The following is a 25,403-nucleotide window of genomic DNA, read 5'->3' on the forward strand; positions in this document are numbered from 1 at the left end:
TCAGTGTCTTCACATAGATGAATATCATTAATCATTAATAATCATATATAACTAAAGGCAAACTGAGCAAATTTGTTATTTCAGAAGAGTGTATCAAACTGGTAGCCCTTCGTATGACTCAGTACCCATGAAGTAGCTCTCAGTTTTAAAAAGGTTGGTGACCCCTGCTATAGACCTTTAACTGTAGGGTACCCTGCCTTCATTTGCTTGGAAAGTCTGCAGCATGAAAGCTCTAACAGTTGAAGCCTATGTACACGATGTGCAACTACCATTCATTCATTCATACAGTACAGGGGAAATGCAGTAGCATTTACTTTAGAAGCAACAATAGTCTTTCTTTGATGAGTAAGAGACAAATTCAATATGCCTGGATGAGAGCAGTGTTTAGACAGACTGATTTTTTTTTTCCTATCCATTCATGTTAATAAACTTCAACCTTACTCTTATTTCAACCCATATGCTCTACCTCATAGAGTACAGTCTATAGTGGATAATATAATATGCCATTTCACTAGCTGAAATAACAAAGTCTCAGTTTAGCTCCAACATTATGAAAGGTTCTTCAAGCTCTGAGGACCAAATACATTTTATTTATACAGCCCACAAACACATCGTATCAGAGGGCTTTACAATGTGTACAGAGAATGACATCCTTTGTCCTTATACCTTCATTTATGGTGAGAAAAAACTTGCCATATTGAGTTAACCCAGTTAAAAAGGAAGAAACCTCAGGAAGTGCCACAGAGGAGGGATCCCTCTCCCGGGCCGGACAGACATGTAAGAGATGCCTCATGTACAGAATAGAACCAGTAAAATAACTGCAACCTTGGATGGAAAGGTAAACCTGAAGCACACATACACAGATGTATGCCTGTGCATGTGTGTGTGTACACACCCAACCGCCCACCCATCTCTTACAGTAGACAAATGTGTGTATGAATGGCAGGTGTTTTAAATGAAAACGCAGGACCACCCAGGACTTTCAGAATCACCCTGTCGACCTCCGCGGCTGACAGATGAAGGCTATTCACATCAAGCCTTTAACACCTTCAGTTTCCCGTCCACGCCAACACACACACACACACACACACACACACACACACACACACACACACACACACACACACACACACACACACTCTCAATAGTCAATACAAGCTCTGCACAATCCCCTAAGACAAATGGACAGACTTCAAACACATACATACACAACCTCTGAAAGACGGTTGTGGGAGGGTGGCTGAGAGAGAAGAATAAGGCGGTCGGTGGTTTACCAGAGAGACACAGAGAGAGACCTAACTTCAACTCTCTCTCTCTCTCTCTCTCTTTCTCTCTCTCTCTCTCGCTCTCTCTCTCTCCACCCTTCCTCCCTCACTCCTTTTTCAAAACAAATGCACAATCCTCATCTAGAAAGAAATACTCAGTGTTAGGGAGACTGCTCCATTTACTACTGTGGGGGTTCATTTGGGTCTGCCCTGCATGTGTGTGTGTGTATGTGTGTGTGTGTCTGTGTGTCTGCGTGTGTGCGCGTGTGCATGTGTGTGTGGGAGGGAGGGAGCCAGGGGGGTGTAGGGAATGAAAGGCGTGGGGTGCTGTCAAATAGCCCCCGGCTTTTAATGGCCCAGCTGCACCATTACCTAGCACACACACTGAGCCCAAATAGACTGAGGGAGGAGGAGGTGGAGGATAGACAAGTCTATCAAACTAAGTATGAGGAAAGGAGGGGGGCACTCATCATTACCTAGCATACACTGCCAGTGTTGAAGGAACTGAAAGGAAAAGGAGAGAGGGGAGGGGGAGGGGGACAGACAAACAGCTAACTACACTACAAGGTATGTTAGCGACTACACACACACTGTGGCACACACACACACTCAGTTTTAAAGCTCTCTGTCATGATCAGTGATGTGAGGCCCCTGACGATGTCGGGTGTGTGTGTGTGTGCTTGCGTGCGTGTGTGTGTGTGTCTAGGCAGGTGCAGGGGGTGGGGGTGTGTGGCCCCACGTCTCTGTAGCAGAGATGTCATAAGAAGTAAGTGTGCTGGCACCACGGTGTGTGTGGTGGAGTGGTGGCACTGGCCACATGGTGACATCTGCAACAGTGGCCTGTTTGCAGAGAAAACCAGCCTTTTATTTCTAATTCCCATGTTAATCTGAATATGTCTGATAATATGTGAGGCTAGCAGCATTGTTCGACGCATGGCAGAATCAGTCTATCGGTTACTCGTCTGATAGGATGGATGGACTGTCATGATAATTTGTATTACAATCATGATCCCCAGAGGATGAATTTTAATATCATTTGAGGTCCTCTAGCTGTTTCCTCCTTCCTCTAGCACTACCAGCAAGTTGCCATTTGTGGGTTCGAGCAACTTATTGCGACAACTACAGGAGAGCAACAGAATCAAATCTGGTCCAAACAATCAGGGATCAGGATTCCTGGTAAAAACTGATGTTTTACCAAATGCATTTGTCAGGTCAAATTTTAGATTGTCCAGTACTTTGGTTTACAACCAAATACCTGCAAGGCTGATGACATTCTCGTCGGCCCCAGCAGTCTCGTGCAGCTAGTGAATGCTAGCATGTTGGGCGCCGTTTAGCTCAGTTGGTAGAGCGGGCTTCCCATGTGCTGAGGCTCTGCAGCAGACCCAGGTTTGACTCCTGGTCTGGGTTCCTTTGCTGCATGTCTCTCCCCTTCTTTCTTGCCCTGTTTCCTGTCACCCTCTTCAGCTGTACTATGATTAAAGGCCAGAAAAACTTTAAAAAAAAAAAGTAAGCATGGTAAAAGAAATCACATCAAATCACTGTGATGCTGACATCGCTAACAAGAGTCACTTTCAGGTAGACAGATGGCAGTTGATTTGTTGCCATTTTCAGTCAGAACTGCATTGTTGAAAGATATATTTTGAAATACGGTGGTCCAATAATTTGACCTTTCTGCTGTGATCATTTCATGTACTATATTGCTTTCCTGGCATTTTTGGTAAACTTGGGGTGTGATTTTTGTGAACCAAATTTAGTTCTCTGCCCTTTTTTACATTTTCCTTTATTTTATCCTCTGACATCTGCGCTTTTATATGTCAAAAGGCTGCGGATATGAAGTGAAAAACGTTTGGAACCCGCATCCTGGTCTAATTTATTTATTTTTTAAATCAATGGAGAAGACGTCACCACTGACACTGCACACTTTTCTTCTTTGCCTTTATCACGTGTTGTGCTGCTTTCTGTCAGTCAGGAACACATTGATGATCACCATGGCTCCGGTGCAGCAAAAATATTAAAAGTATGACTTGAAATTCAAACTTTCTGTCATAAAATATGCAGAGGAAAACTCAGGAGAAACAGCCGCTAGACGTTTCTCTGTCGACCCAAAGAGAGAAAAAATCGAACTGAGCTTCAGCGCCTGTCCAAGGAGGACAGCAACAGGGTCAGGCTGCCTGGTGGAGGGAGGAAGAGGGCTAGCAAGGACCCTTAGATACACATGTGGCTGTTATTTGGTAATTTACGGTTGTCATTATAGCATGTTAGCATCTTGATGTTATTACCAGCTTAAAGCATGGCTGTGCCTATAAACATCCTTGGAAACCTGCTAACATGTTAATAAGCTTTAATGTAACTGCATGGTATAGCTCTGCTCCATTTGCTTTTGGTACCAGGTATTTTTCTGCTCAAGACAGGGATACCACACTGCTTTATTTCACTCATATGTGATCCCTGAGGTCCACTCACAGCCCTGCTCCACAGGCACTTTTTGAAGCAGCCACACCCATAGCAACAAATATCTGAGTGATTCGGCCCTGTGGTTTCATCGGCTGACTACATATTCTGTCTAAGTATGAGGATATGTGAAAGTGGTAGCAATTGACTTTTAGATTCCATCATCTCTACTGCGATATGGTTACAGAGCAGATTGTAGCCGCTCAAGACAATGCTTGTGTTTCCAGTGCTTTCAGTTATAATGCCTTCATCAGTGTGGTATCTGATCTTGTTTCCATTGTTTTATATACAGTATATGGACCATCAACTGTGCATGTGACTAAATACTCTCATAAAAGCCAACACAATATTCTGACAACCCTTTCAGAATACGGTTTCAGTGAAACAGTTTAATCATTGTGCAGTTGATCCGTCCTTTAAATGACAATTTTAGTCTTATGCAAGCATCACTTTTGGAGCTTTTGGTCATATCATATAATCTACTTAAAAACAATGTGAAGAATACCCTTTGAACCTCACCTTTTACGCATGGAAACACTGAACAGTGGACAGCTACAATTCCATGACAACTGTGCAAACACCATCTGTTAATAAAGATGTGCTTTAAAAGCACCCAAAACACCCACTTAATTGACCTTGTGGTGAGTTGGGTATTTTTAATTCAAGAAAAAAAAAAAGATATGATTCCCAATTTAACTTTTTTAGATTTAGTTTGAGGTTTTATTACTTCACGGTAGATTTAACTGAGCCCATGATGTGACTTTTGCAGAAACATCAGTGAAGATTCTAGACGTACAATGTGCAAATATTAGTAGAAGTAGAATAGTATGAGATATTGAAAATCTCAAAGCAAACATTTATTTCATTGTGATTGAATTCAACATTTTATGAAGAAGAATATGTTATTTAATTCTTAGAGTACAAACAGTAAAGTAGATGCATTTGGAGACAATAAGGTGCACACAGAGCCCGTATGTTTAGGGTTTGTAACAACATTGCTTTAAAAGTGTATCAAAAAAAATGAGTCCTGTGGAAATGTAGCACGAATTTAGCACGTAAGCTATCTAAGGACAGGTGATTGCGCCAAACACAATGATTTTTAGTCCTTAACAGCCACCAGCCTCCACTTTGGCGATATTGCAGCTACTATTTAACATTTCACTAATATTTCAATTTACTTTCTAGTTTCAAAATGTACGGCACAAACATAAACACACACAAATACATTTAATACACAGAATCAAACACACATACGTTGCACCAATCAACCCTCTACTCAAAAACACTTGTGAAATATGCTTCAGTACACTCTTGATGTTTCTTTTGTGTGTGTGTGTGTGTGTGTGTGTGTGTGTGTGTGTGTGTGTGTGTACCATTACTGCCATGCCAAAAAACAAAACAATAATACTCTCATGGTGAACTTGGTCACATGGTGGTGCATAAATTAAATCACTTATTCTCTCGCAGGAATGTCAGCAGCGCCTGACACCTACAAGATCTGCCGCCCTGCTGCTCTGCATCCTATTTTATGCTCGCACATTACTTCCAAGAACCCCCCCACTCCTTCTCTCCATTTCCATCCGTCACTCTCTCTCTCTCTCGCTCCATCATCTCCGTCCATCCATCTCTTGTCGGAGCCTCTCAGCGGGGTTTGGGCTGTTGTATGCGAGGCATACTTGGGCTGTGGCGTCAGTTTGGAAATGAGGCTCGTTTGCATTTAAACACTCTGCTCTCTGGGCACTTGGTAAACTTGATGAGAGGAGGATGAGGGGAGTGGAGAGGGGAGGTGGAAAGAATGGAGGGAAGTGAAGAGAGAGAGAGAGGGAGAGGGAGAGCAAGGAGAGTAATTGCAACACTAAGAGAGAGAGAGGAACTGAAGAGAGAGACGGGAGTGAAGGAGCGAGTGTGTGGAGAACACCGGCTAATATAAATTCATTATGTAAATCCGCAGCTCAAACAAATTGACAGGCGGGTATTACACCCGAGAGGAGCTGAATCAAGAGCATGAAAGCATTAGCTCCACTCACCCTTGACCTCCAACCTCGACCTGTTAACCGGAGTGTGCCTGTTATGCATACTAATGACTCAGGAGGGGCCGGCCGGACAGTAACATCACAACACATTTTGTTTTCTTACAGTGGTAGCAGGGGACGAAATCCTACATCCTACATCCTACATCCTACATCCACGCTGGAATGTCAGCTATGCTGGAAGGAAATTAGAGGAGTGTTTTCTCACTGAACTGGACCCACATACCAGATACAGTGTGCAGCAGCCGCTGCAGGAGACTGTGCTTTCCTTCAATACCTGAAAAGAATATTTGAATTCCCAACCCTGGAAGCATACGAGTACAATCAGCACTACAGCGAGCCCGTCATCAGAGAGAGGACTGAGAGGTAATGAGTTATGAGTTCTCCCCCAAAAACCACTTACTCTTTAATTTTTTGTTTAATTTTTTCAACAATTTTAGTTTCACCTGCAACTCAGATGTTTTACTTGTAATTTGAAATTTGAAAACCACAGTTTCCTTGACACCCACACACTCACGCTGATTTCAGATCAAGACAATATTCTGATGACCTTGAGCTGACAATGTACATGAATGAAAAGCAGGCTGAGAACCATGGCTCCAGCGAGGCCACAGACGATGTAATCCAATCAGCAGCTTTCACAACATGATGGTTCACATGGAAGAGGATGGACAGACAACCCCCACAACCAACCAGCGCCAAACTGTTGAACATTGTTCTGTGGTGGCAAAATATGAAAAGTCACACAGAGTTCATTGTTTGATGGCCAACGCTCGTGTTAGTATTCAGAGCTTCTTAGTATTGAGACGCTGTTGTCATCAACCTAAATTGCAAGTGAAGTGGACAGTGTGCATAAGTTTTTTTTTTTTTTCTTTTTACATTTTTCTGATTTTGTCTTTGGTCTTAGTCTCTCCTACACACCTGTTAATCTTAAGGTGTGCAAAAGCTGTACTCTGTGTATACATACACAATACATTGCAAGTGCAGCAAAAAGCGTATTTTGCTCTAAATTTGCGGGGTTCAATTACATTCATTTTATTTGATCACATAACAGCTGTTTAATCCAAGGGTTAGGGTTAAGTTAAAGGGACACTACACTATATTAGCATTGCTGTTTCATTTAATGCACTGTATGTCATTTCTGCCCCTAGGGATCTCATGACGTGGAATCATGGGAGTCATATATAATTCTATAGATGGACAGACACTGTTTTATCTGCAACAAGATTACTCACCATTTCGATCCTCACTCCCTGAATATGAGCCAGAAGTTACCGCCACAGGCGACCTGTTGAAACGCATGGTTACCTTGTATAAAATTCTGGATTTTCAGGGGGTCTGAACACTAGTCGGAAAGTTTGAGAACACATTTATTGATATAAATTCTATGACGCTTAAAGGTTATGAAATGCTCAGACAACCTATGCAATGAATGACATTCAAGCAACATACAGAAACCACTCCAACATCCTCAAACACTGACCACAAAGTAAAAAATCAAACCCATTTCTTATGTTAAGCCTTCATGAATATCTAAAAAGGATTCAGCTCATCACCTCAGTCACCTCCACCCGAGCGCCCCTCTGACTCAACAGGAGGACTGCCTTTAGAGTTGACCGTATGGAAGGACAGTAGTTCAAGTGGTCACCGTTAAGCAGTGGTGTGACCAGGGCCGATGGCAGTCTTAAGTATCTGCAGCTGCTGTCAGCTTTAATTGGCCCGGCAGACTTACAGCCAGGCGCCACTTATCTCTGACCTGAGCTCTGCTGGAGAAAAAACATTAAACAGGCTTCAAAGACTGCTGCTGGGGTTCAGGAGGGGAGGGCGAGAGACAAAGAAGAAGACTAAAAGACACAAAAGTTCAGATTAAAGCAGCATCTACACAAAGTAAGAATGAGAGGAGGGAAGTGGGAGGAAAAGGGAGGTCCTGGTAAACATGTTGCCAGTGCTTTACCTCTTGTTTCTCATGTTGTGTCTGCTCTGAGTGAATCCTCCAAACACATGGAGACAAGGCTGCTCCACAGAGAGCCCGAGCACAACAACCGGTCAACCTCAGCAGTGAATCTTAATGAGCAGGAAGTCTCTCTCTCTCTCTCTCTCTCTCTCGCTCTCTGTCTCTCTCTCTGTCTCTGTCTCTCTCTCTCTCTCTCTCTCTCTCTCTCTCTCTCTCTCTCTCTCTCTCTCTCTCTCTCTCTCTCTCTCTCTGTCTCTCTCTCTGTCTCTGTCTCTCTCTCTCTCTCTCTCTCTCTCTCTCTGTCTCTCTCTCTCTCTCTCTCTCTCTCTCTCTCTCTCTCTCTCTCTCTCGGAAGCATCACAACTGACATGTGAAGAACTGTGTCACATTTTCTGTATTAATACAACGTTTTAAGATTGAGATGCCATTTGTATGCATGACTTAAAATGAACTCAGTCAGCCAATCAGAGGCTGACAGTTTGGGCAGCGCTCAACAAATTCTCCTTAAGCTACAGTACATGGGAAGTAAGGCTGTGGCTTTTTTTGTATTACTTTAAACTAAAAACACAAAGTCAGGGACGCAGCAATGCAAAACAGTGAGTGGAGAAACTTGTGGAGGTGAGTTCTGGCGTTTAAGCTGAACTGTGTAGGAATATAAGACTCCGGCCTTCAAAAAACGCTAATTAAAAACTAAAATGACCAACAGAATATTAACAAATGACAGTTTTGAAGTTATGATGTCTGTGTGTTGTGTTGCAGGGATGGCTACTGAAGATAGCATGCTAACCAGTTGGCCCTTGCTCATCCTGGTGCGAAGCTCCAGACCAATGTTCACAAAAAAATACTGGTCAGACTGGGATGGTGTGTGTCCCTGGCCAAAACTGGTCAGACGCAAATTATTACACGTGGTTATGTGGCGCACAACCAGATGGTGATGTCATTTCAGTCCAGTTCAGTCCAGTAATGGTCCAGCCAGGCCCTCTTTGAGAAACTAACAAAAGATTGGTCATGTTATTGGAATGAAAGAAGAAAATGCTTTTCCACGTCGAAAGACAACGCCTGTTTATGTGTATCTAGATGTAAATTATTTTCTTGTATATTCTGTCTTCCTTTTAAGCCTGTGGTGTTTGTAAGATTTAAAAGCTTCTATCTAAGCTGTCTGCCATGACACATGAGACTTCAGGACTCTCTGACAGAAAATCAGGTGACGTAGAACAAATGTGACACAGTCCCCATAATGAAGAGGAGAAGAGTGTTGATTCCACCAGTTTATCACCACCCCTCTACCAAGTGTCAACGTAATGTTTTGGTATAATGTGAACATTCACTAATTTTACATCATCCATTTGTTGGCATGCAGTTTCCTCTTTATACTTGACTTGGCAAAGCTCTAATCACACATGCAGGTAGACCAATGCACACAGACAATATTTCTAGGGCATGCCTGTGGTCTGGGGGTCACTATCATCTAATCACAGCACTGATCATCTCATCACCCGTCCCTCCACCATCACTGCCTAGACCCAAAGGCACCATTCAATTAACAGCATCCTGCAGCTACATTCATTTGCTGCCTAATTGACCTCTGAGTCGCAGTGGAGATCAAGCCCTGGCGATGGCAACAGCTGCACAGAGTGAGACTCCAGCATGTTGACACCATAATTACACAGCAAGTCCTCCAAAATGGGCTGTGGGGTCAAAACTGAGTGAAAAGAAAGATAAAGGCAAGACAAAGGGGCAGAGGGGCTGAAAGAATAAGAAATAGATGAGGGGAAGAAATAGAGGAGGACAGCAAAGATAGAAAAATAGAGGAGAAGGAGAGAAGAAAGCTGACCAGAGGCTTCTTCAACCATGAGATTGGCCTAAGTGATGAAAAGCAGGGAAGAAATAGAGACAGGGACAGTTGGAGAGCCTTGGGTAAGGAAATAGCAAAGAAGATGGATGAAAAATGGTTTTCAGATCCTTTCAAGTCTGGGTGAGAGGAGAAATCAAGATAATACGCTTCTACAATAGCCAACACTGGGACAGGAATGGCCACTGGGCTGGATCTAATAATGGGGGTTGATAAATATTTTCAGCATCAATCACAGCGTACGGCTGCACCCACTCAAGGTTGAAGCATTAAATTAACATTGGTGTCTGGACGGCCGTGTAAAGATAACATCACTTCAGCTCTTGAAGAACATAAAACAAACTAATCCAATCTGGTGGCCCTACCGCAAAGCCAGACTATTAAAAGCGCATGACAGAAACTTCAATGACAATACATGAACACAAGATCATCTGGGGCGGTCGCAAACTGGGATTTCGTGAAATTGCGATTCGCCAAGCACAAGATTGGAAGTCACAGTGTCAGTGGATTTATCAAGAAGATTAGAGGTGAACTACATGTTACAGACACAACAAACACCCCAAGCTTGTCTGGTTATAGGCACCACGGGCATTATCCCCGGACGCAACAAACACGTCATGCTAACAGTTTACTTTTGATCTTTGTGATAAAAGCAGTGACAGGTTTTATGTCTGACATGCTATAACACATTATAGAACCACATTATGTTTGCAGACTAACTCTGTAATGTCAGTTACACAGCAAAATCCACAGTACGAAAAGTTTGCTAACATTAGCTAAGGTAAGTCACCCTTATCCTTTTGTTTTTTCTTCATTTGAAGAGAATTGGGAAGAAAAGGCCAATTTGTCTTAGAATATTACAGAATCTTACTTGACCTTATGTAAAAAAAAAAATGCTTTTCAGTGTCTGTAAAACAGATTTGAAAACATCTGACACAATCACACACCTTATCACGATCACTGCATGAATAACTGATCACTGACAGACTGAATTAGTTAATCAAAAGTCGGGTGCTTTGCTGCAAGCACAGTGGAGAGTCGACCTCAGATTTTTCCTAGATTCGATCTCAGAAATGTTGTGTCAAGAAATAAAACAAGTTTACAGCATCAGAAAAAAAATGTTGAACCTATCAGTCGTACACAACAGCCCTGTCTAAGGCTCTCAGACAGTCTGGACTGGAGGAGAAGTCAATAATGAGCCTTTGCAGAGTTATGACTCTCCAACACAAACAGAATCAATCAGCGAGCCTGAAGCCACACAATGCTTTTGAAGTGCAGCTCACACTGGACTGGGATCAATGGCGAAGCTAGAGTTGACCATCGATCGAAACCATCCTCTGGTCTCTCTCCCTGTCCCTTCCTCACACTTCAGCAGAGACTAACAAGGTAAGAGAGCCAAGACAAGCCTGGCTGAAGTAAAACGGCAACGTGTAGCGTTCACTCCTTGATCTGTACAGAAAAAAGACTCTGAAAAAAACACATTCTTCCTCAAATGATCTTTCTGGGCTAACTGGTTTAGACAGCCACTTTAAAGATCACTTAGACCCCCACAGGGGTCTTACCTGCCATTTGGAGAGTGGCAGATATTGAAGTTGTCCTGCTCTGATGGGCTTTAAAAAAAAAGTTTCAATATTACAGAAGGTGGTGGGCCTTGTTGCATTATACATTCTTATCAACAACAACCAGCCATCACATGCAGTAAGCTGTAGTAGCCTGATGTGTTCTATTGCCAGAACTCACATTGAAATGCTAACATTAATTTTAGCCAAACTTCTATCTGGATTAAGCCCACCGTAGTAACTATAAGGGATGCACCACATCAATTTTCGCAACCAATACCCATAACTTATAATTTGCCTGCCTCTTGGAATCGATAACCGAAAAAAAAAAAATTCTAATTATTCTGGGTTTACATTGCTGTATTTAAAATTTTAAGATTCACATTCTCACGCTCATCAAACCACTCAGTCAGAACTTGTGACTCATATGAAAACACCTGTATTCATTATGCCTCTCAACTGATTGACTTTCTCAACTGTTTTTTTTCCTGCAATTTGCAACCCTTTTTTTTTTTTTTTTACATTTCTGATATAGCTCGAAGTCACATTATAACAAAACTAATCCACTGATATTAACGTTAAGAAATCACACAGACTGCCCTGTTTCAAAGTAACATCAAGTTCCAATTTGTATTTAGCTGCTGTTCTCCTGAATCACATTGCGCTCAGCCGCAGCATTTCCACAGAAAATCAACACTTGATGTTTGTGGCTTCTGAAAACAGCAGAGGTGTAAAGGTCTTTAATGGTGTATTCATAAGTTACTTGCTTGTTAATTCAGCATAGTGATGAAGGTCGGCAACTGTGCAATTTTTAATAATGCATACACAAGTAAGCAACAAACTTCTAGACCTTATTCGTTTGCTGCAACGTATTAATTTTTGATGACATAACCTTTTAAGTTATCCCTCTGACTCTGCACGGGACATTCTACAAATGCAAATCGAATTAAAGCGAGATGAACAGCAGGCACTGTGGCTAAAAATGACAATCATGGTACGATGGTAGAACAAAATGGAAAGAAGTCTGTGAACTCATACTATACTCCAGTTGGCAGCTGTGAGGAGAAAAGAGGAGAGTGGGGCCATGGCAGCCATCCTGATCAGAAAAACAACTACATGGGTAAACTCGTAAGTAGCTCATTACAAACCATGCTTATACTTCCTGTTAGGCAGCAACCTCTAGTGGCCATAGTCATTTTTTGATGGCAACAGCAGGTGTAATAGTATAAAGAGCGACAAAGTCAAGTCTGCAAAACGCCTTGATTCCACGTTTCTGGCATGTCTGTGTGCAAAGCGTTCTTTTCTCCATCCTTCATGTCGCACCAGGAGCGCTTCAGAAACAGAGCGGTCTGCCTGCACGATGTTGTAGACGCGCTCGGACTGCATTCATTTTGTCATTTTTTATTTTTGTGCTTCTGCCGTGTGTGAGTGGGCTATGTAACTAAACGCTTCCTCTGTTTTTCTGTCTTGAATGTGTTTATTGTGATATTTCCAAATGTGTGATGCTGTGCATCCACAGTTTGCATGGTGTGCTTTATTCTGAAAACTGACCCGCTGCTCTATGCCGTTCCTGAGTCCGACTTCCTGCCTGGTCGATCTACTAGACCTGGCACGTTTTCGCCGCAGAGCCGAGCGGAGAGCCGCTTCTGAAATGCAGCATGGTACAGCTAGACGGCCATGATCGGCTCCAGCAGCTGTACTGTGGCCGGCGATGCAGACGTTCCCGGTTGAATTTAGGGGTAAAGTGCAGGTTGGGCTGGATGGTTAAATAAAACTATTCCAAGAATTTCACCCAAAAGACAGCTGTTAGTGTCCCACATGAAAGGAAATATGAGCAGTGAGTTATATTGATGCTAATGTGATTAACTGACCACACGTAAATTAACTTAATATACAAGTAACATACTTATTTTTATCCAAACCACAATGTTTTCTTAAACCTTACCAAGTCATTTCTTGCCTAAACCTAACTAACTGCAAACGTACGAAGGTCTGGTATGTCCGACACGGTTACACTGCGACGGTCGTGTTAACAGTAACATGTCATGGAGTCACTGGCGATCCACCTATTCAGTCATTAACATATGAGTATGTGTTGGAGAGGAGAGGAGAGGAGAGGAGAGGAGGAGGAGAGAGGAGAGGTGCAGGGCATCAGGCTGCAGTGTGTCTAGACAGTATTCATGATCCATCTGTCTGCCACTGCCACAGCAACAGCCAGCGGCTACAACAAGATGGCAAACTCCATTACCACATAGAAACATTTTCTATCTCCCTTCTCTCTCTCTCTCTCTCTCTCTCTCTCTCTCTCCTCCTCACCCCATACCCTCTCTCTTCATCTCTCTGTCTAGCCCTCTGTCTTACTTCCAACACCCCCCTTTTTTTCTCTCCAATCCCTCTGAAACTATCTGCACTCTTTTCTATCTCATGTCACTCTTTGCGGGCAATCTCCCCCTTCCTTTGTCTTTTTCTCCCTGCACCCATTCGTCTCTTTTTGCCTCTCCCTTTCTGTATGTCTCTCAGGCATTACTAGAAAAATGTGCACCGGCTCAGAAAATTACAATCATTGTACAGCTTTCCCATAACGCCGGCCACAGACACTTACATTAACATTCGCTCTAGACAGCTAAATATTTTAAGTACCCAGCTCAGGATTCTATCCATTGGAGCTGAGTGCCACCCCCCCCCCCCCCCCCCCACCCCTCACCAATCCTCCCTCCCAAATAAAAAAAAGGTTGTTTCTAGTGCCTTGTGGAGGATGAAAAGGGTAGACAGACAGGAAGAGAAAAAATGGCTAAATGTACAAAACAACAAGGTTGCCAGGTTTAAGAGGTGGTGCAGATTTTAAGGTAAGGAGGTGAGGGAGTGGATGAGAGAGGGAAGGAGAGAGGGCTGAGAGGAAGAGATCTAGTGGAAGGTAAGGAACCCGTCAGACACAGACACACACACACACACACAGAACCGAGGATGAAAGTGCTGCTGTAAAAAGTTTTCCCTCTCCTCCTAAAAGTTGTTGAAAGAGAACGCTGCAGCACATCAAAGTGGCCTGGCAGACAGCCATCGTAGCCCATTGGTGTCCTTCACCCCCCCGACTCACTCTCTCTGTTTCCATTGATCGCGACGAGTCGAGGGAACACTCTCATTCCCTGGACAGTGCTGCTCGGCGGGAGGTAGAAGGAGGTGGTGGGTTGGGGGGTGCTTATGAAAGCACAGAGTCAGACAAAAAGCTGTACAGAAATGGAACGCTGGAAAAAAGTTTTGAGGAGGATGTTTCAGATGGATATAACAAAATCCTGTGATGTATGTACATGGATCCCACCCTGTGGCAATTTATACACCTCCAACTATTGTACAAGGCTCCTACACCCACTTATTGCTGATGGTGATTGTGATGTTTGCACATTTGTAATAATCACCAGTGTGGCCTGTGATATTGCCAGGTCATGACTTTGAGATTTGAGATTCAACATGGTGGTGCCCAGCTGCTGGATACGATACTACACTGTTGCTGAACTTCAACCAAAACATTAACAACTTATTTGAACACCAGCAGACTTTTTCCAAATAATAAAAAGTACAACACAACACAAGACAGGAGAGAGGAATGGATTAATCATAACTACTACAAATGGGCAATGGAGAAGGAAAACAAGAACCTGGACAACCAACAGACCAGCAACCAACCAATCAACCAACAGATCAGCAACCAACCAACCAACCAACCAACCAACCAACCAACAGACCAGCAACCAACCAACCAACCAACCAACCAACCAACCAACAGACCAGCAACCAACCAACCAACCAACCAACCAACCAATCAACCAACAGATCAGCAACCAACCGACCAGCAACCAACCAACCAACCAACCAACTAACAGATCAGCAACCAACCAACCAAAAGACCAGCAACCAAGCAAGAGACCTTTGCCCGAATCCGTTACCAATTCATTCAGATGCGGGTGGCTAAAGTTGTTTCACAGGAACCCTCATGAACAAACAGATGCTGACAGTATAATTAGCTGGGAATACACATCACATGCAAGACATTACAGGCGTGACTAAAGCGTACATCATCACAAAATCTGATCTGTGTTAGAAGTCACTGTTCTCAGAGCCAGCTGTCTTTTCTGCAGCAACAGCAACATGCCAGAAGGCAGCCAAATCATCTTTGACCAATGAGCGGTATTAGAAAATTCAACACACAAAAGCAGTTTGTTGTCAGTCTGTCTCTTTGGGACAGTGTCAACTGCCCTTTCCCTAGTGAGGACTGTCTCTGTAGACAGGTGTATAGAGCAATTAAATCTCAACACATGCTGCAAACATATTTTTTTCCTATCATTTCTCATCGGTTTTGCTTACTCACTGCTGCCTTTCCTCTATGTTTCGATATATTTTTGACTTGTGAATTCTTCTTGGGTTAATCACTGAACATTTCATCGTCTCAGATGCTCCTGTGATTTCACACTGTGTAAATAAATGGCTATGTTATAAAGATAATGGTTATCATGTTGTTTATTCAATGCCTTCTTTATTACATTTGGTGCTGCTGTTGTGCAAGAGTTCACCGCTTTCTGAATCTATGCACCAGAGTCTGTCTATCTTAGCATGCCCAAAACAGATGGTACAACTCTGATGATCCACCTCAGCATCAATCATCATATCTGCTCGGTGAGATTGACAGGGAGAGCAGAACCAAATCAGCAGAGAGGAAAGAGACGGTAATGAAAGGAGTGTAGAAAAGTGTGAGGGACAGAGAGGGAGGCACAGAGATGGGGCAGCATCCTGAAGCACTCACAGTTGAAGATGCCCGGCGGAGGGTGCTGGGTGACCACAGGGCAGTTTTCCTCATCGCTGTTGTCCCCACAGTTATTCAGCTGGTTGCAGATCAGCGAGCCCAGACGCAAACAATTCCCATTGGTGCAGTGGAACTTGCACTCTGTGCATGGGGAGGGAGGAGGGTGGGGGGAGAGGGGACGTAGAAAGAGAGAAGACTTTCCTTAGAGTCTGAGTATCAGTCCAGAAGCAGTTATTAAAAGAACAGTTCTCCCATAAATGAGAATTAAGTCTTTATATATGCCCCCTCATACTGATGGAAAGTGACAGGAAGTTTTGAGATCCACAACCCACTTCTGGAGTTCACAGCTAAACATCATTGCAACATTCTCCTGAACCTTTTTTTCAATGTTTAAAAACATAAAATGGGTCCATACAGCTAAACCAGCGTAATCAAGGTCTCCAGAAGCCTTGAGATTCCAAATTAATTAAAAAGACTGTACTTAAATCAAAAAAAGGTTTCAGCTATGAAAAGGGTGTAAATAACATCTTTTCAAATCAGTTTTGGATCCCGCTGCTTCTGGAGAGTTGGATAATGTTGGACGAGCTTTATGGAGCCTTTTTTATGTTTTTCTCAGTTGCTTTGTTAGTCCCCAATTACTGCAGTTGTTACTGCAATCCTGTTTGTGAAGCTTCAGAACTGTTTTGTGGACTATGAGACTTTCCCCAACTTTCCATCGGCATGGATGTGAGTAGATTATGACTGAATCTTAATGTTTTGGGTCAATTGATGTTCCACTTTGCATCCTTGAGAACAAAATGATTTTCTATTCAGTATCTTTATCTCTACTTCTCCCCCTATTTGTCTGCTGTGGCAACATCATGAAGATACAAACAATCAACCAATGATGGAAAAGTTGATAAACAGATAAATAGACAAGTCATCCATTAAAAAAAAATAAATAAATAATGGTGGTGTTGATTCAAAAGAAATAGAGAACACAAAGTAAAATATAAATGATGCTCGGACATACACCAGCATTATATACCTGTAGTAGTTCATGCAAACACATTCTGAAATCAGTGACAAACTGCATGGACAACAAAACACTCCTGGGCTGTTATGTGCAGTCCTGCCCGTTAATTATCCCTCAGAATGTGCAAGGTCATGTAAAGTGATTTTTTTTATATACCTTTGAGCTCAAACACAAAGCAGAGTTAATGCTTTGAGTTCACACAGAAACGAGGTCGGGCGAAAAGTGGTCTACCATTCAAAACAACAAATAAATAAACAGCTTTTCAAACGGACCTTTGATGTGCTGCAGCCCTGAACCGTAATGTTCTGTCACGGTTAATACCAAGGTGCTTCTTTCCCCCTAAATATTCATTTGCCTGATTAACACTACCTGATGAAGAAAAAAAACTATAAAGGTGAAAATGAAAAAGACATATGTGTGTGTGTGTGTGTGTGTGCGCGTGTGTGTATGTGTGTGTTTGTGTGTGTGTGTGTGCGTGTGTGTGTATGTATATATACATATATATATATATATAGATATATGTATATGTATATATGTATATACACATTTCTTTTTCATATATACATACATGTGTGTGTATGTATGTGTATGTGTATGTAAATAAAACAATAACAACAAGGTGTAATACATCATAAAAAAGTATCATTAATAAATGCATAATTTATAAAATACTTAACTGCAAATTGTAAAGGTGTGTACTCAAATTCTTTATAAACTATTGGTAAATAATTGTAAAGGTTTATAAGTGTCAGTTGAAACTTTAAATAGTGTAATATCAGCTGCAAAGTTAAGATTGAAATAACTTTTAACTAAAGTTCAATTAACTAAATTTACCATTTGATGATAATTAATGATGGTTGGAAGTGTTACAAACCAAGGCTATTGTCTGTTTTTTCTTGGTGCGTATATCACCTACACGCAACTCTACTGCTGACAGTTCAGTTCGAGATTTGGTATTAACACTACTAGCAGCTAATTTAGCCTTGAACCACTGTCCACAAGCAGATATGAGGAGCAGGCAACAGATCTATTGTCAGCTCAATTCTTTCCAACTCCAAACCCACAGATTTTTTATTTTCAAACTTGAGTTCTTCAGCCCCAACAGACGCTGCCTCAAGTGATAACACTTTTATCAAAGGACATTTAACAAACTTCATACAGCTCCCTCTAGAGACAGCAAAGGCTTCATAAACCTTTTTTCATGTATGCTTTGGTACTCACGAACACCTGGAACCAGATTTTGTAAATAAGTAATTCAAAGCCATGGAGATAAGTTTTGGTTTTATATACAGAAGTTCTAAGATATGTGCTGCAAACTTTGTTGATGAATCAATCTAGTGTGTTTTTCAAGAAACAATGTCCTGGTTAGTTAGGGTAATCCATAGACCTCACTGTAAGCACTGCTTTCATTACCAATAAATGTTAAATATGGTTCATGGTTTTAGTTATTTGTACACAAACAAGAAAAACCATGAGCAACACAGGGAACCCATGAGGACCAGAGGAACAGGCAGAGGAGCACAGGAGAGAAACAGAGGGAGGGAGTCATGGTATGCAGGGTCGAGGTGAGGTCTGAACAAATGAGTCTTGAGTCTTTTGCGGGATATGGAGAGTGCTTCAGCTGTGCTGACATTGGTCAGGAATTCGTTCCACCACTGAGGTGCCCATACAGAGAAGAATCACGACTTCAGTGAGCAGACTTCATTTGCTCTCAGTGATGGTGGTACCAGCCGGCCAGCTGATGTAGAAGAGCACAGTGCTCTCACTCGGGTGTGTGGTCAGACCAGTGTTTGGAGGTAGAAGGGTGCAGTTCCACTGACAGCCTTGAAGACCAGCGCCATCGTCTTTAACCGGATGCAGGCCACAACAGGAAGTCAGTAGAGGTCAAAGAGGCGCGGGTAGCACATGGAGAATTTAGGAAGATTGTAAACTGGTTAGGCATAGAGACACTCCCTAAGTCTTCATTCAGCTGTCCTGACGCTTTGGTGACTAGCCCATATGTGCTAGATTTACCTCATGCAGGCTTAGCTCTGTCCTGCAATCAAGCCTACTGGTCACAGATGACTTGGGCGAAACTGCCTGTTAACCCTCAGTTTCAACAGTTTCACAACAATTGACCCAAAAAGTATCTACACAAGATTAAATATTACAGCTAACCTTCCTCATAGAATGCCTAACACTTGATCTACAATTCCCTCTTACTCACCAGCAGTAACTTCACAGCTTCTCTTTCCTGGACAACATGTATCTGTATCTGTACAGTGTTCAGTACAGGGAGTAAAGTAACATTTCCTCTTTGTGTGTTGTGATCTGTGCTTCTCCATTCTTTGTACTGGTTGCCTGGATGGCAGCACGTGCATGGCAGTGAATGCTGTATATTTAAACTTGAACCAAAAAAATGACTGTGTACAGATTATCTAAAGTAACCACGTGATTGTTCCTGGGAGCAGACATCCATATGCCAGTTTTAAACACTTTCCGTGAGACATCATTTGAACACCAGTCAGAGTGGAGCACTGATTAATAATTAAGTGTGTGAACTGTGTGTGTATTAGGCAATTAAAATGTAGCCAGATTAGCAACCCATTCAATAGCATGTATTTACTTTTATACTTAATATTCTGGAGGCCTTCGTTTCCTCCAGAACAATTGTACCCTACACTACAACAAAAGTTTCACTGTTAAAGCAGGCTCTTATCACTGCCAACACAATTATTACTGTAATTAAAACGCACACAAAACGTACTAAACAATAATGGTGGAGTGGTGGATGCAGGTTAGTAACAGTGTTTTTGAATGACTTCCAACCCAGATCAATCATGAAGTAAAAAGTGAACTTCACACGAGAAAGCAGGGGGGAGAAGGAGAGGGAGGCAGGGAAAGAAAGACAAAAAGAGGAAAACGCCGCCCTACATCTGCTGTGTGTATTCTCTTCATGTCTGTGACGTATTCTATGGACACAGACATTGTAACTAATGGAAAGTTGGTATATTACTGGGTGACTGCAAAACAGATCAAAGCATCACTGATCCAAATGAAAAGCAGCAGAGGACGAGCTGTCTTGTCTTCAGTCTGTAGTCTAAAAGTTGACGGGTGGCCAGATGAAACACACTGTCACTGTTGAGTAAAATGAGGGCTTTCTCTTGCTCGCTTTTGTATTATTTTTTTTTAACACAGAAATGTTATTTCTTTTAAATAATGTTATGGGTTTTTTTCCACAAATATCCTTAAAATACATTGTCAGTAGTAAAATGTATTCATTTATATTGTAGGGTCACGGGAGCACACTCATGGATGTAAGTCACATTCTGTGTGTTCTTGCTGTTTTCTGTTACATTGTGTTCTCTATTGCTTCCGCAATTCAGATAGCGTCCTTCAGTGATGTAGTCATCTAGAATGCTGTTAGATAAGCTATGGTGTGTAAGTGATACGTGACTATTTCCTCAATGTCTCTTTAGTTGTACTTCTAAACAAACCAAGCAAAGTGTTAGTTCAGGCAGGCCACAAGGTCAAACCTCAGCTGTCAGACTGGCGTGTCTCTTCACTAGTTCGGTGGTTCTTGCCATAATATGGATTAGAACAGTAGCTGAATAGCGCTATTCACTGTATGGAACTGTGTGCAAACCCTAGCACTGCACAACACAATCGATGATCTCAAACACATTAAGAAGGCAATATATTACACAAATTAACTCCTGACAAAGCACACGTTAGTTGAAAACCATTCTAGGTGACTACCTCATGAATCTGATAGAGAGAATGCCAAGACTGTGCAAAGCTGTCATCGAAGCAAAAGGTGGCTACATTGGAGAATATGAAATATAAATCATATTCTGGTTTGTCGAACACTTTTTTGTTTATTACATCATTCCATGTGTTACTTCTTAGTTTGGATGTCTTCAGTATTGATCTACAATGTAGAAAATGATTTGAAAAAAAAAAAAAAACTGAATAAGAAGGTGTGTCCAAACTTGTGACTAGTAGTGTATGTTACTGCAATGGATATAAAATTTCTTTGAGTAAAGTGCGTGGTGCTGACTGAACTATTTAAATGAATGCATGTTGCCAAGTTTCTTTGGGGTTTTGTTCAGGACAATCCACTTGATTAGACTCAATACAGTGAAAAATATAAAGTGATTGGTGAGGTTCATAATACACATACAAATCTGAAATGTCGCGTTTTAATGAGTGTGAAAATTAAAAACAAAATTAAAAAGTACTTGGAGTGCAGCTATAGGCTTTTACAAGGCCAAATCAATTTAATAGAAATTTCAACGTGGATTTGTTTCAAGAAAATCCATGACACGAACAGGGAGGCCACATGTGACTTGACACAGAATGACCCTTAAGTGCCCCAGAGAGAAAATAAGTTAGTTTCTTTAGTGTTTACTTGTAGAGTTGCCCTTTAAGGTTGTTCCTGCTTTATAATGTTCCGTTGAATTTCCAACATCAGTGTCAATAACAAGACACAGACTATTTTAGCATACAAAAACAGAGGCCAACATATAAAAACATTGCTCCATAGCTACTGGTTCAAAACATCAGCAGTTACTTCTTTGTTTTTCATGAAACCACGCAGCTAACCTCAGTCAAGGTGGTATTCCAGCACAGAAATACTGAAAAGAATTGCACAGCGAGGGGGTTAACAGGCACTCAATGCTTTTTAGGTTTTTTTTTTTCTATACAGAATAATTTCACATGTTAAGTGTCACAAATTGAGTTCTGTTTCATATGAGGACTGTGAGACTGGGAAAATTGGACTGATTAACACAAGTCCTACTGAAATATTCAGTCAAATTATGTCTTCACCGTAGTAACTAATCATCTTTGACTCCTCTGTGCCAAACTCATGACTTAATGTGATTGATAAGGTCTAATCGAGAGCTGTAATCAAGTCAACCAGATTCTTCACACTTCTGGTCACGATTTTTCTATTTTCTTGTACTCTGTGATTTAAAAGTAGGGTGATGGAAGCGAAAATGATCCTGCGCAGAAAAAGCAGAGGGAAACAGGCTGTGTCTTGTTGCAGTTAACCAACACACACAAAACGCAGACGTGCTTGTACGACACGGTGGACGCACGTGCACACTAACAAACACCTTGTAGGCCCTTTCCTGGTGCTATTCCTTCCGATTTGCCTGGCTGCCAATGAGCGACCTAATGACACTGCACATTTTCTCTTCTTCCTCCCATAACAAGAACAGCTTGTTCTGCTCTTGTCTAGACGGTGGGGGCGGGGGTGGTGGGGGGCAGAGATCCGATTCAAAGAACAGACCAGCATGACCGTTCTTTGGAACAAACCCTCTCCCTTCTTCTGAGTGGCAATTAGTGAAGCCTCGGTGACTTGCCCAGCCTCTCCTCTCTCTCTCTCTCGCTCTGTCTTTCATTTTGTCTCATCTATTACTCTCATTGCCCGTCTAGACTCCTCTTTCAGTCTCATCTCCTCTTCTGTCCATCCTCTCCTTTCCAGCTCTATTAATCTCTATTACTCCTCCATCTTGTCTTCTCCCCCTTATTCTGGCTCTCCTCAGTCGCCTCGACTGCTCTTCTTTTTCTTCCTCTCCGGCATCACTCCCAATCAGCTGTCACACGAATTGCAAGCAAAGCTTTGAGATGTCGGAAAGTGTGAGGCAACGGTGAACCTGTCTCACCCTCGTAAATATGCGGTCCGCTCTAACAAACACAGACACGTACAAGTTAGATATTGGGATTTGATGTGAGATGTGTAAATGTTCTGCTCAGATCTGATCAGCAGATAATGTGAAGGATCAACTAATGAGCAGAAGTGCACTCAGAAGAATACCCTTAAACAAGAATCGGTCTGTTGAATTGTGTAAACAGGTGTGTCATTATTTAATAGAAAAAAATATTTCTACTGCTGTTAAACAATATTACTACACAACAATATAAAACCTTGACAGTCCAAGAAATAGAAAACACGGTGTCTTTTAAACTAAGCCGTTTCTATTTAGTTTCCTTATTTCAGTTTTAAATTGCATGTATTTATAAAGCACCCAACAGCATGAGATACAGGTCAAAGGGCCTCACAAACCAAAATGGGGACCTGAGTTTGTGCTCAAGTCGCACTCAAGTCGCACGCTCAGTGACTTGAGACATGGTGCATGCTGGGCACGGCAACAGATAACACTATGACGGCATCTACAACAACTTCTGCTGCTCTCCCATTCGTCGTGAGCTTCGCCTGTAGGAACTACACACACAGTTCAGACAAAAGAAGAATGAATATAAAGGATGCTGGATCGACCACATCAAACTTTATCAGGCACCTGAAAACACACCCAGATAGGTCAGTCACTAACCTCAGTGCCCTATGGACAGTTAGCAAACATGTTTAGCTCAGCATTAACAGCATGCGGGGGGTCAGCTCACTTCAAATTCTGACTTTTTCCTCACTAATTTAAACACTGAATAATGTTAAGCACGAGAAGGCTGTGCTATCCAGCCAGTAAATAAATGACTGATAACTGATGCTCTATCATAAGAAAGTATAGTGCAGTGTCTTTTTCAAATAGGTTCCGCTGTGACTTGAACCAATGCTGCTACACACGTTTAGTACAGTGTGCTACTTACATGTAAACCAACAACTGATGGCAAGTGAAACATCTTGGAGAAAAGGGTGGTTTTGATGGGTTTCCATTCCAATACACAAACATTACTTTCAGGAATAAAAGACAGCTGATGTTCTCAGTTAAACAACACAGGCCATTGTATCCACAGTAATGTTCTGTTCAGTAAGAAAAGGACAGAAGATAACTCCAGTGATATTTCATCATGAGTTTTATATTCATGCAAGGAATTATTTTTGCTGCGAAAAGGAAGGATCTTCACATATGGTAGATATCTCTTTTTGAACAAAACTGTTCATGTTTTAATATCACCACTTTACAGACATGCAGTATATTACAGCAATGGTGTTTTGCATTCAGCTGCTGTAGCTGTGGGTTTTATGTTGCAGAGCAAAATACAGTTATTTGTTTTCAAAGGAAAGCTTTCACTGTGCGTGTTTTTTCATATTGCATTGCAATAGCCTGTTTAAAGTTAGCATATACAAAACAACCCATCAGTGCTGATAATACTCTATGCTATTAGATAAAGGGGTGATGATAATACAGTACATGCTATGAATTCCTTAGATATAACTATGCAGTGTTTCTAAGCAGACCGGATGGCGTGTAGCAGATGACAAAACGCTCATTACAACAATATGAGTAGTATTAGTACGAGAACTGACTGAAGTAGCACATGGATACTTTCAAAATCTGTAGATCCAAAATGTTTTATGAGGCAAAAAGTTGAATCTAATGAAGCCCGTCAGAATTTGATGTTTAGCAGTCAAACATTGTTCTAACCCATAAAACTTAATTACAGATTTAAGTGAAGATCACAAATATGACAGGCTGAATATTGCGGAAAAACGTATTAAGATGCACAAGACATAAAATATGTAGTCTCAATAAAGAGCTGGAACAAGCTGAGACAGAATGTGTATGATCCTGTCTGGCACATGTACCTTTTAAGTCCCCCTCCAGGAAACATGTTTGCATATTCATATATTCAGGATTTTTTTAATGATGGCGGAGGAATGTCAAGCCATGTTGGGTGAAGCTATGCTACATGATGTAACCAAACCTCATGGTATTGACAAGCCTTCTGTTTAACAGAAGGCATTTAGCTATACTCACAGTTTGCCAGTGCTAATCCCTGACAAGCTAAAGACTCCAGAAACATGCTGGCACTAGTTAGTTGAACTAACTTGGGAGATTGACAGGAGCATTAAAACAGACTGCTACAACCCAACAGGTGAGGGCCATGTGATGGACGCAGACACAGCTGAAGGTATCAGTAGGCCAGTTTGTCTAACCGAACAGTAGAAAAGGTTAACAGCGGGCTATGGATGCCCAGAAGAGACTTCAAACTTTCTCAATCAAAAATGAAAAATGTATTCAAATTACTCCTCAACCTGCCACGTTATTCTTTTTGTGATTTCAATAATGCATTTTTTTTATTCAATATAACCATAACAAAGTGAGTGTAGGAGCCATGAATGAATTGGTTGGTGCTTTTCTATTAGTCACAAGGTGGAGGGATATTGTTATCTTTTGGTGTTTGTTTTGGTTATGATATTTTATTATGTGGTCATATTGAATAGGGGATAGCGGATCACGTGGATGTGGGCGGGGTTATTAGTTAATTTAGGCACCTCTTCATTTCTCATTGTCAGAGAGAGAGGGTGAGCTGGGTCGCCGTATTGTTGATGACCGCTATTTATCTTTTGATCACTGTGATTACTTTGATTTTGAGTTCATGCATTTTATCATGACATGTCGTTTTTCGTTAATGAAAAGTTAAAACTTATTTTCGAATTGGAGCGGATTCTTTTAGGAAGCACGTCAGACAATCAGGCCCAACCTCAGTCTCTCAGCGACTCATTTGTTTGTTTAAATCGCTACAGTGAGAAAAA

At 41.7% G+C, this 25,403-nt stretch overlaps 1 protein-coding gene and 1 long non-coding RNA gene across 4 annotated transcripts in view; both read right to left on the reverse strand.

The window, feature by feature from the left end:
* The window catches only part of LOC119006125 (low-density lipoprotein receptor class A domain-containing protein 4-like), a 227,078-nt gene that overhangs the window by 99,208 nt on the left and 102,467 nt on the right, over positions 1-25,403 (reverse strand). For all 3 annotated transcript variants that reach the window (XM_037074511.1, XM_037074513.1, XM_037074512.1), the window contains one exon: positions 15,907-16,047. In XM_037074511.1, the coding sequence (XP_036930406.1) occupies positions 15,907-16,047 (141 nt within the window). The remainder of the gene's footprint in view (positions 1-15,906; positions 16,048-25,403) is intronic.
* LOC119006138 lies at positions 5,000-7,787 on the reverse strand. Its single transcript, XR_005070687.1, has 4 exons — positions 7,701-7,787; positions 7,303-7,512; positions 6,982-7,034; positions 5,000-6,464 (listed from the first exon to the last, which is right to left on the reverse strand). It is a non-coding gene; the product is annotated as an uncharacterized LOC119006138 (long non-coding RNA).

This window comes from Acanthopagrus latus, chromosome 17 (genome assembly GCF_904848185.1).
Source record: "Acanthopagrus latus isolate v.2019 chromosome 17, fAcaLat1.1, whole genome shotgun sequence".
Taxonomy (NCBI): domain Eukaryota; kingdom Metazoa; phylum Chordata; class Actinopteri; order Spariformes; family Sparidae; genus Acanthopagrus; species Acanthopagrus latus.